Source organism: Cervus elaphus, chromosome 20 (genome assembly GCF_910594005.1).
Source record: "Cervus elaphus chromosome 20, mCerEla1.1, whole genome shotgun sequence".
NCBI lineage: Eukaryota > Metazoa > Chordata > Mammalia > Artiodactyla > Cervidae > Cervus > Cervus elaphus.
This window is the reverse complement of record NC_057834.1, coordinates 52,554,788-52,571,176: the sequence shown is the minus strand read 5'-3', so window position 1 is coordinate 52,571,176 and position 16,389 is coordinate 52,554,788. Positions and strand designations below refer to the sequence as shown.

The window sequence follows — 16,389 nt, the reverse complement described above, 5'->3', positions numbered from 1 at the left end:
AGATCAGGACAAAGGCAACTAATATTCAAGAAATGGAAAACCAAACTACCAGGACATATCATTAAGGAATTTATTAATACTTATTTTGAAAGATAAATAGAAACCTTGATGCTATTTGGTAAGCCATGCATCTTGAAGGCAATTACTTAAGTTAGTAAAAAGAATAAAAGAAACCTTCTATGCAATACTTATTTCAAACCAGAAAATGCATGCACACTCAAGTCTTTTAATGGAAGATGACTGGAAACAGTGAGTTAGACAAGAGTTTTCTAAGAACTCCAAGACAACAAAAACTCTTCAATCCTAAAAATAATCAATCACTTCATAGGCACAATTAAAAGAAGTCTTTTCATTTGTTGCAGACACTGATGAAATCTCCAAATACTGTCATTTGTTTCTGTGATTAGATAAAGCAAAATAAAAACATTCTTTAGTAAAAGAGGGGCTATTTAAATGCAATGCACCTATTTAATCATCAGATACTGTCTATCACAGTGGGTATTTCATTTTATTTAAGTGAAGCATGACATAGGACAAAATCCCCAGGGAAGGTTAGGTTAGGTCTATAACTGATCTACTATAGCAACATATCCACATCTTTACAACTAGTTTTAGACTTTTTCATTGAAAATTTGACTCAAGCATTTTCACTTGTTTGATGTTGGGCTTAATAAGAATATTTTTCATTAGGAAAAAAAAGACCACTGAAATTATAGAAAGATAAACCCAAGTTTCAAGTAGTTAAACACTGTGTGGGATAGCCAAATCATGCAAAACATGTGATGTGCAAAAGCCATCACATCTGTAGGTGGTTAATTCCAGTTCTTTCATGGTAGACACTGTTTTGTGCTGGATGTGTAGTAACTCATTTAATTTTTACAAAAGCCCAGGAGGATGTAATACTGTCCCTATTTCACTAATGATGAAAGACACTGAGATTAAATGACTTGCAAAAGTCAAATGACAGAGGATTCAAAACCATATGCACAATGTGCACATATGCACAACAGACTCTAAACTAGGGCATGTCAAAGTGAAGTTACCCAGTGATCTGGTTAAAATACAAAATCTGACTCACTGACAGGGGTTTGAGATTCTCTACTTCTAACAAGTTCCCAAGGGGATACCAATGCTTTTGATTCCTGGACACCCTCTGAGTAGCAAGCCCTACACTACTAAACTTACCTTTCGAGATTCAAGGTGAAGGAAATGCTTAGGGAAGTTAGAAAGTGAGTTTGCAGGGTATTTCAATCAAACTGAGTGATGCCTCTTAGTCATGCTCTGAACACAAAGAAAAAAGCTAGGATGACTGCTTCCCTGACTTACAGATCTCTGATACGTGGGGGTCCTCTTTTGTTTTTTAGTCCCAGATGAGGTAGAAGATGAAGATAAAGGTAAAGAAAGTGAAGGAGGGGCTGCAGGAGGGGGATGAGGATCGGATGGCACAGTAAAAACGTTCTCCATCTCAAACAGCTGTGATAACATAGCACAATGTTTATAACTATCATCAGTAACAATTTAACGCACATTTGTTAGTCAACCTGTGTATCTTTACCTTTACCATTAGGTTACTTTAGCAAAATAGGAATCATTTAATCAGATTTCTACCAACAAAATAAATTATAGCATTAACATTAAAAGGTCAAACTGAAATTTTTTAAAGCACTTACTTAATCCCAAATCCACAATATTTACAGTTTTAAAAATGCTCTAAGGACTCTGGTGGTTGCTACAGTGAGACAATTGAGCCCAAAGTCTTCAAAATGTCTCACAACTTCACACAGAATCCAATATTATCAATCACTTGCCTCCCTAAAGAAGGTTATACACAGGATAATTCAATGGTGTGTAGGAAGAAAGAATCTTAACTAGAATAAATGTATTTTGTCCAGAGATAACAATTAGCTTTTTAAATAGTTAATATGTATTTATAGAAGAGGCTTTGCTGAATTGCTTTGTCAGATCATATCACAGGTCAAACATAAAGTATTCTGAGGTTAAGAGTGGAGAGCCTCACAAGAGATTGACAGTGAAGCCCTCATTTACTTTCAGCATATTAAGTTTACATTTCCCCAACTAAGTGCACATACAAATTTAGCTATCTAGTTTAATTAAACTGCCCTCACAAACAGAAAGTGTTGAGAAAGATTCCTAGAGAATAATCTTAGATAGAAGATAATGCTAATAAAGCAAGCAAAGGCAGAGTACTGGGAGCCAATACTTCTAATCCGGGCATTAGTTCTTATACTTCCACATTATGAAATAAATAACCATTAATGAGATCTGACAAGTCTCACAAAAAACTAAGATCAAGACTGTGATACTTCGCCACCAATAGTAGTGATAAAACACAAAATCCATGCTGTGCCTTAGATGTTAATTCATGGTAGTATAAGGTTTTTAAATTAAACACTTACAAACTAAGCATCCAGATATGTATTTTGAGTGAGGCTGGAAAGTTTCTGTTAACAGGTAAACTACTTTTAAAATACTGCTTATTTTATCTTTGTCCTATTTGTACCACTGCTTTGTAATGCAAGTAAAGTAAAATCACACAATTTATAAAATATACACATGTACATTTTCAAATTAATTTGAAAGCCACTATTCCACCATCACTGACTTAGATCATGACTTTCAATTTCCGCTTTTTTCATGTTTAGACTAGTTCTAACCATTCAAGTAAGAATGCTGATCTATAATACATAGGCCAGCAAGCTGCAAAAACCACATCTCCAGTCCTAGCAGTGGTAGGAGGTAGTAACTCATTTTTCTCACCCTAAGGGAAAATGAACCAGAATCAAAGGGATTACAGCTGTCATTTCCTTCTAAGACTAAACTGTTCCCCAGGGAGGGTATTGGAATTTAGGCTGTATTGCTTGAATCTCATTGCACTTTTAGATGTGCACATCAAAACAGAATTGAAACAGAACCTCTCCTTTCTCCTAGTATCTTAAGTTTTTTTCTCTACCCTTTATCCAATTTGAGAACTACTTTTCAAAAATGGAAAACCATGTATTATTCAAGCAACTTTAGAGAAGACAGTACATTAACCCTTAATAAAATTCTTAATAGTACACTTAAATTCTTTTTTAAACAAGCACCAACAAAACTTTAAAGAAAACACCATTAGACAAAATGGTAGGTTATTTAAAGAAGAAAAAACATATAAAACCAAACAATTACATAAAAAAAGAAATTCAATGGAAAAAGCAAGTAGCTCAACAACAGATGCTTGTTTATAAAAAATTAAAGACAACAACAAAAAAGGAGGTGGTGGTAGGATGAATGAACCAGTATATAAATGTTATTTGGCTTTTTTAAAAAATAGGCGGAAAAATCTATAGTTGCTCAACTCATAGCATACAGAAAGTATATTTCAGATAAACTGTGTTAAATGTCTTAACATATTAAATAAAAATGCATGTATTTATAAAGATTTTGGAAAGGTGACTTTGTAGATTTAAAGTCAAAAGAAAACGGTGTAAGGCAAAGGATCGATATTCGATTATGTAAAAAGTATAAACTTTTATACTCAAACCTAAAGAGAAGAAAAGCACATGTAAATATATAAGTGTATCATTAAAGAATTTAAGCAAATCAGTTAAGAATTAAACTACCAGAACATAAGCTTCATGAGAACAGGTACTTTTTGTTCAAAGCTAAATCTCCAGTGTTGCACAGAGTTTAGTACATAGTAAGCACTTATTTGCTGAACTGTGGAAGACAAATAAATTAAGTCTTAAAAGATTATTCATTAAAGACAAAATATATAAGCTTCAATTGTGGCAAGCAAATATTCAGATAAAAGCAAATTATTCATTTATCAAACTACCAAAGAAAAGATTTAAAAAATACTGAGAAAGTAGGTTAAGAACACGCTAATATTTTTTCATGGTAGTAAACTGGTGCAATCTTTCTGAAATAAATTTAATCACATGTACCAAAACATGGTGGTATTTTCCTTAATAATTCTACTGCAGGAAAATTATCCTGAGGAAATGTGAAATGTGGACAAGGCTTTATGCACAAATGTGTTCACTAAAATGTTTTAATAACAAATTTCTAGAAACAATCTAAAGTTTAACAATGGGTCAATAAGTCACAGTAATTTATATAATGGCAAAAAATATTTATATGATTTCAACTGGTATTTTAAAAAGGAAAAGACCATGAAAATCTACTTTAATACTCACAGACAAGAAAATACTTAGATGGTGTTTGAAGGGCACAGAGGTAAAATTGGTAAATGGGAACAGAATCTAGTACTCACTCCTCACTCCACCTTCACATCCCTAACCACTGCTTCATGCACTAAACCATGCTGAGTGCCTACAATGCAGCAGTGCTGTTCGAGGTTCTACTTGTATAGTAGTGAACACAACAAACGAATATTACCAAGTCCAAGTTTAGACTTTTTCTTCTTCCAACATCTCTTGAGTTGTTTCTCCGTTTTTCCTAACCTAGTCTGCTTGGCTCTCACTGAAAAGGAATTAGTTTAGAAAAGGTAGTCTATGGATACCAAGGGGGAAAGGAGTCAGATGAATTGGAGAATGCAACTGACATATTTACACTATTGATATTATGTATAAAATAGATAACTAATGAGAACCTACTGGCACAGAGAACTCTACTCAATGTTCTGTGGTGACCTAAATAGTAAGGAAATCCAAAAGGGGATATTTCTAAATATATAGCTGATTCACTTGATGATATAACAAATCTAAACATTGTAAAGCAATTATACTCCAATAAAAATTAAAAAACAAACAAAAATGAACCAAGGTCAACTAATCACAGACAACTGGGCTTTAAGCTACAGACCATTATAACGTCCTTGCTTCCACTTCTCTGTAAGTCTTCTCCCCTGCTCCCATCGTAGGAGCACACCTTACCACTTTCAGTTTGCCACTGCCCGACTGAAATCAATAAATGTTCAAATAAACTCTTACCAAAAAACCCCCAATCTATTTCACTGTACAACAGTTTTAGAAAATGACTGTCTTCTTAATCTAAACATACCTTCCCTTAACTTCCTTCCTCTGCTCCTTTCAGTTTTCCGAATGCAACCGTTTTTCAGACTAATTGCTGTGTTCTGGATATGTTCTAAATAATTATCCACTGAGGTACATGTCACTACTTCTCTTATTGTACCGTGACCAATATTATAATACAGACAGCGCTGAGTGATTATGTTTCTTGATTCTGTAGACTAAGAAGTTTCCGTAACTTCATATAACTAGGAAAAAAAAATCTTCTATATTACTTAATAAATCAGTAAAATCAGGTTTCTCCTTCTCCTATTTCTTATAACTGATCATTTATTACTAAAGAAAAAAACTAACCTAATAGTTAGGGTTAGTTACTTCATACAAAAAGCCTGGAATGATGCTTATACATAAATATTCACGTAACTACTTATGCTAAATCTTGAAAAGGAAGGAAGATAGAATCTGGCAGCATATATGTGGAGACCCCTTTGAAAATCAGTCCATTATTCAAAGTCTCTTAATGTTTATTATGCAATCTATATTTCTGCATACTGATCACTATGCTATCATGACATACTCTGTCAAATCTTACTGAAAATTTTTTATTTTGGGCTCCTGGACTTTTGATAGGGATGAAGAGCAAGCTCAAAAGTTTGCACACCTGACTGTGAAAATTAATCAAGACGTGTAAAGTTCCTGGTCATGGATCTCCATTAACTACTAGCACACTCCAGCAAGTTACCCTGTCATCTTATTGACTGGGGCGTTAGTTTTCTTTTAATGTTCCTAGCTTTGCTTTCCTTCTGTCATCCGTCTTGATCAAAATACTCACCGAAACAATCCATGTATATCTTTAACATGCCAATCAAACTTCTTAAAAACCTTATTCTTTCCTGGTACTTTTTAGGGTCAATCCTACTCTTCAATATTTATTCATTCCTAATTTTGTACTACTTTAAACTGTTTTTAGGAAAAAAGAAACAAAAAAACAAAAAACAAACATCTCTTAAACGTGGTTCTCATATGTAGAGAGTAACCTTATGGGTACCAAGAGAGTAGGGAAGGTGAGATGAATTGGGAGATGGGGATTGACATATATACACTACTATTTATTGAATATAAAATGGATAACTAATGAGAACCCACTGTAGAGCACAGGGAACTCTACTCAGTGCTCTGTGGTGATTTAATGGGGAGCCAATCTGTATCAAAGAGTGGATATATGTATACACATGCCTGATTCACTTTGCTGTATAGCAAGAAACTAAGGTAACACTGTAAACCAACTATACTTCAACAAAAATTAAATTAAAAAAAATCTGTAGTCTATTGCATTACCAAATCTGTTTCGTTAGCTGCACTCCTGTTAACTGGAATTCACAACTGTACAATGAGAACATGTTTTAATGTCAATACCCCCACTCATTTATCTGTTTGTAAATATTTACTATATTAGTATTTAGCCTATGTATCGTAAACTAAACTGCTTACCAGAGTAAAAAGAATACAAAGATTAGGTTAAACATAAAGCACTTCTACTTTAAAATCCATTTCTACAATTCATGTCAAGGCAGTCAAAGCTCTACCATCTTGTCTTTTACCCTTCTGAATAAAGATAAAAGCTGTGCAATTTCAATCTCCATTATTTTATCTAGCTCAGCACAATTGGCAGCAGTCTAAAATTATTTTTAAAAAGTCAGAGGAGGAGGGAAGAAGAAACAAAGAGAAAAATCAAGTGGTAAAATAACCTTAGAACTAAGTAACTAAATGTCTGTTTATGGGTAATTTAAATAAATTGGTATTACTGGTAGTTCTAAATTAAGAAATAATTCTGGTCCATAGTAAGGTGATTACCACAATTAAGCTTTCAACCTTTAAATAAATTGTAGATATGGGTCCAAGTGCTTTTTGGAACAGTAATGAAGCTTTTGTAAAACAATCATCTTAAGAATGATCAGTTTTCACTCCCCATCTTATTTGATCAATGCATGCACACTCAGTCACTCAGTCGTGTTCACTCTTTGTGACCGATGGACTGTATCCCACCAGGCTCCTCTATCCATGGGATTTCCCAGGCAAGAATACTGGAATGGGTAGCCATTTCCTCCTGTAGGTGATCTTCCGGACCCAGAAACCAAACCCTCGCCTCCCGCATTGCTGGCAGATTGTCTGCCGCTGAGCCACCAGAGAAGCATGCATTTTACAAAAGAATTACTACCAAGTTCTCCCTGAAATTATCTTCCTTGGCAGTCCTTCCTGACTAGCTCTATTTCTTTAAACATTCTTCTCTTTGGCATTTCTTCCTGAATTACCTATAAAGTGATGACTCCATTCTGAATCCCAAGTCTTTATTTCTGATTTCAGAAAATCTAGAAATGAAAGATTTAAAAGGAACTGCCCTTCACAATCCTACTTCCCCCCAACAACCACTGTTCAGCATTCCATACTACAATATTTTCTCAACTTTAGATTATTATCTTACATACAAAATAGATTTCCACAGGTTCCCACTTGAACTTCTCTATTTCTATGAACAAAGGTTTCTAACTTGGACAACTGGATAGACTAAATTAATTCCCTCCAGCCTCATTTTCACATTCAACTGGTCACTAGCGCTATTACTTCTACCATTAAAACATGCAGTGTCTATACCTTTTTCTCAGCTTTTACCCTAGCTTTTATCTTCCCTACACTCTGTCCACTGTTTGTAACACATCTCCCCAATGTCAACCTATCCCTTAAAAGCAGTACCATTTGTCTTTTAAAGATACACTTGTGAATATATAATTTTAAAATCTGAATTAATAAACTATTTCAGGTTTGAACTACAAAATCTATTTAGTCCTCGTTTATAAACAGCTGACATCTTTCCTGAAGAATAAAGTCAAATATAGTGGGCCCTTTAGACCCCTCCAGCCAGCATCCCTTTCCAGTTACTCTCTCTGCCCCATAAAACTCTATTCTCTACTCTGTTCATAATGGACTACTCAATATACATCATGGGCTTTCAGATCTCCCCAAACCGGTTCATTCAGTTATCTCTATATCTCTACCAAAGACCCTTCTCTCTCTTAACAAAGTACTACTCACCTTCAAACATCCCTTTTCCTGCAGATTTTCTTTACCCAAGATTACCTCAAACAAGACCGCAAAGGGCTTTCCTTTCTGAAGCCCTAATTTCTAAATAGTACCAATGGAGTTCTCTTTCTATGAGACCAATAAATCAAGAGATCTGTATATACGAATAAATATCTTGGGTGAAAAAAATCCCAGTTCTGGCCATAAATATTGTCCTCATCTAAGAAAAGACAATTAAGTTAAATAAAATAAACTAGTGTTGATATTTTCAGACAAGAGTTGAAAAATATAAACTGTTTTCAGAATACTTTTAGAAGCGAGTAGATTAAGATTTTATACTTAACCAAATAATTAGGAAATCCAGAATTATAAACTAACTCTTGCCAATAGGAAACGATAAACCTACCTCGCAGTGATAATCAAATATTGCACTTTCAGTAGTATTTGCTGATTCTTCTTTTTCAGCAGACGTTTCAAAGAATGAAAGTTGCTAGTATTTAAAAAAAAAAAAAAAAAAAAAAGAGCGAGAGAAAACGATCTATCAAGCTAATAAAGAATACAACTGCTGCTGCACCGGGCAATCTCACAGTACAGCACTGAAGAAAACAAAGACTACTAGCAGCGTTGGGAAGTGCTCTTTCAAAGCTGTTGAGTAGGCACAAACTTCTTGTTTCAGATCAAGTGTTGTGTCTTCAACTTAAGTGTACTCTTCTTTGGTCTTGTTGGTTGTTTCGAGGTTTGTTCCTTGCCTGATCTGAACTTGAAGCAGCAGTTTCAGGTGGTAAAGTCTGTTCTGTTACACTTCATACTAGAGATAAGAAATTAAGACATTAAGTAAATAATCAGGGATAGAAGGTAGGTAGAGGGAAAAGCTCATCTCATTAACTTCAAATCAAGCAATGCAGAAAACTTGGATGCACACACATTCATCACTTAAGCAATCTCTCAAGTGTTAATGGATACCTTTTGTGGTATTGTACTCAAACCCTGAAATTATTTCGCATTCCTTATTGATATGCCCTCCCCACAAACAAATTCAGTTATATAAATGTTCTACTTAGTGTAGTGTTTTATAACTACCTAGCACTGTGTTATGAACTGTGGAAAATACGAAAGAATCTCCTGTCATCAGAGAATTTATACTCCTGTTGAAAAACAGAGTTATACATGAGAAAAAATTAGATTATAGGACAAAATGTCAAAAATTAATTTGTTCAACTAATACATGGACATCTACTATTGACATACTATTTGAGAAATACTACTTATGGTTTATTCATCACTATATGGACATTAAAGCTACATGGTCAGAGGCTTTTAAACAGGTGGCATTATTTCAGCTTAATTAGGAGAAATAGGCAGATTTTTGAGAAAAAGAAAATAGTTGAGTATCCTAGGCATAAACTATAACATAAACCAAACCAGAATATGCAATTAAATCATAAGTTCCTTGAGAGCAGAGACCATGTATATGATTTTCTATACCTGACATCAAGGGAGCTTTATTTGTGAATGACTGTTACAACAAGTGTGGTTTGCTGTTTCAGAGTAATCAATAGGCTAGTCTGGCTAGAACAGAGTGCTGGGTTAAAGTGAAATGAGATATATGGTGTGACAGATGTACCAGAGCCAGATTATGAAGCATTTCAACTTGATATATAACAAGAAACAGACAGCCTTAGTTCTTTTTTTTGAGAGCCTTAGTTCTTGATGAAATGGTATGAAGTCCTGAAATCCTATGAGATGACTTCATGAAGGAAACAGACATCTCATTTGAGTTGTTGCCATAAGCAGGTAAGAAATGTCTTGAGAAGAGAAACAATTAAGAAAACAAAAGAGAAATGAAATAGACATATAAATAAAACCACAAAATTGTGCTTTTATTAGCTGTAAAAAAATGATTATTTTGCAGTGCCTCAAATGTTGGCTAAAATGGTGCTGTTAACCAAAATGACATACAGGGAAAAGTAAAGGAGGATTTGGTTTTAGATATGCTGAGAAATGGGACAGTATATTTGAAGAACATCAGAAATCAGAATGACTACAAAGTGAGGTCAGAGCTGTGAAACAGTTTAGAGGAGGAGAGCTCAATACTAATCACCAGTAAATGCTACAAACAAAAAGTTATTTAATCTCCCTGAATTTCAGTTTCTACAATGCAAAATGAAAACTCAGTAACAGCTGATCTACCGCCATTGGGTAAACATTCCATGACTTCATACTGTAATTTCAAATATCAAATGTTACATTTGTTCAATCTTTCAGTTTTATTTGGATCATTCACCTATTACCCAGACTAGACACTTCTTTGAGCAATGGTTCTCAAATCACTGGGAAGCCTATGTCCAGTCCCCACTCAAACAGTAATTTGCCTGGCCTGACTTAGGGCCACTTCTGTAATGATCCTTGAGTCCTCCCTCTCCATCTACACACCCAAAGGTGCAAGTCTTGCCAATATTTCAAGGTATCTTTTATATATATATATTTTAAATTTTTTTATTAGTTGGAGGCTAATTACTTCACAACATTTCAGTGGGTTTTGTCATACATTGATATGAATCAGCCATAGATTTACACTTTTTATATTTTTTTGTTCTAAATGACCTATGTGTCCAGTCAGCCAACACATTTGCTAACTTCAGTATCAACTCTTTCCACATTCTGTCATGTAACACTACCAGACTGACTTACCTAAAATTCCAATTTCATCTCATTCATCTCCTTGTCCAAAATCCTCAGTGATTTTCCCAGCACTCTAAATGGGAATTTCTTAATCCTGACTGCAAATCCAACCTACTCGGACAACTTGGGGGGCGTGGCGTGGGGAATCAAAGCCTGGCTCCCAACACGAGGTTGGAATTTAACGGGTTAGGCCCTGGGCACTGGGGTATTTCCCCTCCACCCATCTCCCCAAGGTGTCTGACTCCCAGCCAGCATTTAACCACCGACATTCAAGGTGTGTTCTGTTCTACTTACAGCTTTCCTCTGAGCTCCAAGTCTTCTAGGTTGGTACATTTCCCTCCCTAATTCTTAAAACTTAACTCTTGGGAGATTTCTGAATTCTACTCTCTGTGCATATGGGTCTCGCCACAAAGTACATATTTTGTCATGTTAAATGTTACAAAAAAAAAAAAAAAATCCTTTCTTGACCATTCTAGCACAGATTACCTAATTCCCACTAAAGGAGGCATTAACTCCCACTGCTGGCATCATTCTTTCTGGTACCAAATCATTTCTGCACTTGGTTTACAGGTTTATGTATCTTGTTCCTTTAATATGCTTCAAATTTCTGAGAGACAAACTCAAGTTTCTTTCTTTATCACAGCGTCCTTTAGCACCTTACTAGGTACTGCTAAACTTACCACAGCAGAAACTAATACAGCAAAAAGACAATGATAGATAATAAGCAAAAGACAATTCAAGTTGGTATACAGTTCTACCAACTTTTAAAATTTTTTTTTTACTGAACTGGATAGACTTAATTATCCAACCAAGAAGTAACCTCTTCTTTGAAAAAAAGACACCCACCTGGAATTGAAATAAACTGGCTATTCACTCATGCCAAGATTATTAGATTCATGGGTGGTACTGACAAATCATTTTGCTTTAATCCTCAGTGTACCCCCTACAGCACCCCCCGTCCCCCCTGCCCCAGACACTTATATACAGAACGCTAACTTAAAACACTAGGGTACTTCCCTGGTGGTTGGTCCAGTGGTTAAGACTCTGTGCTTCCACTGCAGCGGGCATGGGTTTGATTCCTGGTCGGGGAACTAAGATCCCACATACTGCAGTGTGGCCAAAAACCCACAAAAACTAAGGAGCAATTTAAATGTGGATCTGAGAGTCTTCCTGACCTCTAGATAAGGAACTTCTTTCTCTTTGCTCTGTATAGGAACACTATCACCATTAATTATCAACTACTATGACTTGCTGTTTCAGCAATTAATGCCAATTCCTTTACTTGAACTGAATATCCAAACAGTCATGCCCTATTTCACCTTCCTTAAAATTATCATGACCTGTCTTATTTACTGTCTCCTCCAGTTGGCTGCTTTATCTCAAAGAGCTAGCCGAAGCCAGGCACATAGTAGGTACTAAAGTAATACATATGTTGAACCAGTACATTTTTACAGCATTACTTCATCTAAAATGTTACCATATAACCTAGTTTATCATTTTGACAAATTATACTCACAAGTCTGTACAGCATTCACTTGGGAAGAATGCTAAAGAAATGATGAACCAGTCTTTAAGTCTCTCTACCTAATCCACTCTGTTCAAATTACTTTCATTGAAAACAACAGCAAAGACCCAAATAGCATGGAACTGAAAAGGTTCTCTGTTGATTTATATGACCAATACTCATTCCTGCCTTAACTCCGAAGTTCATAATTCTTTTTTTCCCCTCAGTTCATATTTCTTGATGCCGTAACTCAAGACAAGTTTAATTTTATTTATAATAAGTTTTCAGTTTCACTTTGGGATCTAAGGAAAGTAATAAATTTAATTAACCACCTCAAAACAACTTAAGTCATCACCATTTTGAGTGGAAATAATATCAAATTGCTGCAACTATCTTTTTGTATAGGTTCACTGTAGTAAAAACAATTGTGCTTATTACCAGACACTTAAAATTATACCCTCCCATCACTTAACTTCTTTTATGATACACTAATACTTTGAAATAGGACAAACGGTAGTGTGGAAAGAAGCTGAAGAAATGCTCCAGACACAAAAATCAGAACAGTGCAGACTAGCATTGTCCAACAGAAATATTGTGCAAGTGACATATGCAACTTAAAAATATCCTAGTAATCATATTAATGCTGAAAGAAACCAGTAAAATTCATTTTAATTAAGTATCTTATTTAGCCAAATCCAAATGTCATCACTTCCCACAGACAATCGACATGCTTTTAACATCCCTTGAAATTGAATGTTTATATTTCAGCACATTTCAACTCTCAGAACTGTGCCCAGTTCAAGGGCCCAAAGGCCACACAAAGCTAGTGGCTACCACATTGGCCAGAGAAGGTATAGACTAATTACCAGGAAAAGGCATTGGCATGCCCAGTAAAACAAGAGCAAATGTAAGGCCATTGGGCAAAGACCTTCGCTGATAAAAAGCAGCAGTACCTAGCAAACTTGCCCATAGAAAGAGTTTGCAATGGGCAGTTTACACTTACCATCAATACATCCAAGAAGCAGAAGTCCAAACAACTAACTGGTTATATACCAGCCGCAACTGTAAACCAATGGATAGTCCATAGGTTCAATGTGAATAAATTGCTGATCAATTTATTTTCAACTATACATTAATGTTTTACCTCAGTATAAAAGCACATATAATGCTCCCCAAATAATCTTTCAATGCACCATACTCAGTTTAATACCTCTAATAAAAAATGTAGCACAAGAGAAACATCTATGTTTCTCGAACACAATGTAGCACAGGAAAAACATATAATTAAATGGAAAAAAAGTTTTGAATTATTCAGTTTTCTAACTAGACACTCATACATGCAAGCAGAAAACACTCCAATACAAGACAAAGAAATTTTTAAAAACTGTAATTTGGCAGAAAGTATTTAACAGCAAGAAATGATGGAATTCAAGAAAACAAGTTACTCCCAACACAGCAACATCACCACTGAGGACATTCCAGCTATTAAGTCTTAAAAAATAGTTCTAATTCTTCTAGCTGTAATTCTCTATTATGAAAAATCCTACAAGTTAGAGCTTTCCACAAGACAGTCTGGGTTAAAGGTCTCGAAGTAGTTCCCACTTTGTTTTTTAAGAAGATGATAAATCAATGCCTTGTATTTATTTAACAAGATCAAGATTTTTATTTTGTAATACAGCCCTCAAATTCAACTCCTTAAAAATCTGCCCACACAGCATTTCCATTTTTAAACTACCTTGTTAAAAGTATGGTCCTCACAACAATGTGAATGAACTTAATGCTAATGAACTGTACACTTGAAAAAAAGGTTAAAATGGTAAATTCCATTATGTGTATCTTACAATTTGAAAGAAAAAAATAATCTTAAAATGTTGGCCCTACATCTTTAAGTGGAGAGGAGGGAAAACAGGAGTAGGATAAAGCAGGACAAGTCAGTTTTCACATTCTCATTTTTTATTTGGTAGGAATTTACCAGAATTTTCAAACAAACTCTAAAGGTCATACCTGTTAAGTCAGAACTTATTTACAAAAAAGGAAAACCTATCTTCTGCGCCTCAAATACTTTACTTTTCAACTCAGCTGCTATAAATACTCATCTCGATGGTAAGCATCCAGAGCAGCTGCAAAATCACTCAAACCACTACCATCTCTTTTATTTCGGGCCTATGGCTAAAAGGAAAAAAAAAACACAAAGTTGAACATTTTTCAAGATTTTATGACTCAAGTCTATGCCTGTTCAAGTATATAAACCCCCTCCTGACCCACACCATGAATACCCAATAATGGTTAGTACCAAAATGACACCAAGGCATTTTACTGGCCCTCAATGTAGTATTGAAAATGCTCGCCTTCTAGAAACTCAAGAAAATTACTCAGCGTTTTGAAACAGAGTAACTTATATTTGCGCCAATAATTTGATAACTACATTTTACAGATTAATAGCTCTAGTCAAAAGCTGCCAGTTAACACCATCCTGATAAAAAGCTTAATCTCTGACAGGAAATATTTCAAGATTTAACTATCATAGTATCTCTGGGCGTCCTCCCTCCTGCTTTATCCTGCCTACCAACTGTTTAAGAGGACCACATTCTTTCGCTCATTTTAGGTGCAAAACAAGGAAATTACCTCGGACAACAACGTTCAGCCTTTTGTATTTGCGGAATGAAGGCTATTTTAGAGTGTTCCCTGCCTTACTTGTAAGTTAAGCAACGGAGGAGCTATCCGGGTGTTTCCAAAGCAAAACCTTAAGGCAAAAAAGAACCGTGGTACTAAGATCTCCTCCTCAGGATAGAATGGTAAGAACCTCGAAGTGTCTGCGACCAGAGCTCTAAAAAAACTACACAGAATGACGACGTCAAGTCTTTCATTGCACAATATGGGCCAGGCTCTTACACCATAAGAACCAGAGAAGGTGGTAAGAAGAACGCCACTGAGCTCTCAAAAGAGTCTGTTTTAACCCTAGAATTAGAGGGGTGAGAGCCCTGCGCCTAAGTTCAGAGGCCGGTTCTCTTTCTCAAGAAGCTAAAGGAGAGGGTTAGACGGGGAAGCTAGGGTTAAGACCCAGGATAAACAGCTCTGGGTGAATGGCAATAAAGATGACACTTCGGCTGGGCTACCGTGCCAGAAGTGGCCGAAGAATGGAGGTGTCTCTAAGCAACTTAGATAGAGCGGGGTCTCAGTTCATACACAAAGGAAGGGCCACTGCCGCACTGCGCTCTGCTACTGGTAGGCAGAGCCGCAAGCAGGTGATGGCTAAGAAACTATAGTGTCCAGAGTCAGAGTAGGCCGCTCTCCTCTGCCTCCGGCTCTTCCAGTCTCACACAAAGGACCGCGCCACCACCCCCTCGCCCCGCCCGCCGGGACTTGTAGTTCTCGTTTCCCCCACCAAGCGGCTGAGGGGGGAACAGCCAGACTACAACTCCCAGCAGCCTCCGCGCCCGAGCCCCGCACCCCTGCCTCCATCTTGGCTGCGGTCGGAGCCTCCATTTTCGCTCCCTCCCCCCACTTTAGTCACCAGCACCACCACGCGCTGCCGCCTGGCCTCCAATCTTCACTTCGGCTCTGCTGCCTGATTTGAGGCCTAGACAGTTGAACGGGGGACGGGTGGAAAAGCCCGGGGTGGGGACTCAGGGCGAAATGTAATCTACACGAGGCTCTAGAAGTGCCCACCCTGACTCAGAGGTCTCTCCCGTTTGTCTTGATTTTTTCATCCGCCCTTGACTTGGCTTCCTGCTACCCCCAATTGGACCCTGAGGTCGTACTCACCCCAACAGCTCAGCGCCCCCTCTCCAGCGCCGCCATAAGCAGCACGGCCCGGTACGTAGGAATAAATCTCGCTTCTCTCGCGAGAGTTGCAGGCTCCGAGCGCGTGCACAGGAAGGGGAGGGGGAGTGTATCCTTAGTACGCCTGCGCACGAGGGCTGAATGACGCCAGCAGTGCGCTGTGCTTAACCACAACGGAGGTGGTGTCTAAATTCCCCTAGATCCCCTCCCCCTTGAGTTGCGGAAATCAATCTGTGTTTACTGACTCCACTGGGACGCAAGGGGTGGGGTGTCGGGTGACTTTCAGTGTCTCTGATCTTTGCAAACTTGAATATGCTTTAGGCTGTGAGACCAGGGTGAACCTCCAGGGAG

General features: G+C 36.8%; 1 protein-coding gene across 4 annotated transcripts in view; it reads right to left on the bottom strand.

The window, feature by feature from the left end:
- CSDE1 (cold shock domain containing E1) overlaps positions 1-16,157 on the bottom strand; it is a 35,345-nt gene extending 19,188 nt beyond the window's left edge. For 2 of the 4 annotated variants that reach the window (XM_043878938.1, XM_043878939.1), the window contains exons 1-3: positions 16,021-16,157; positions 8,476-8,877; positions 1,327-1,473 (exon numbers count right to left, since the gene is read on the bottom strand). In XM_043878938.1, coding sequence (XP_043734873.1) covers positions 1,327-1,464 — 138 coding nt within the window. In that variant the 5' untranslated portion in view covers positions 1,465-1,473; positions 8,476-8,877; positions 16,021-16,157. The remainder of the gene's footprint in view (positions 1-1,326; positions 1,474-8,475; positions 8,878-16,020) is intronic. The other 2 variants (XM_043878941.1, XM_043878942.1) reach the window with 1 other exon arrangement.
- Positions 16,158-16,389: the final 232 nt, after the last annotated feature.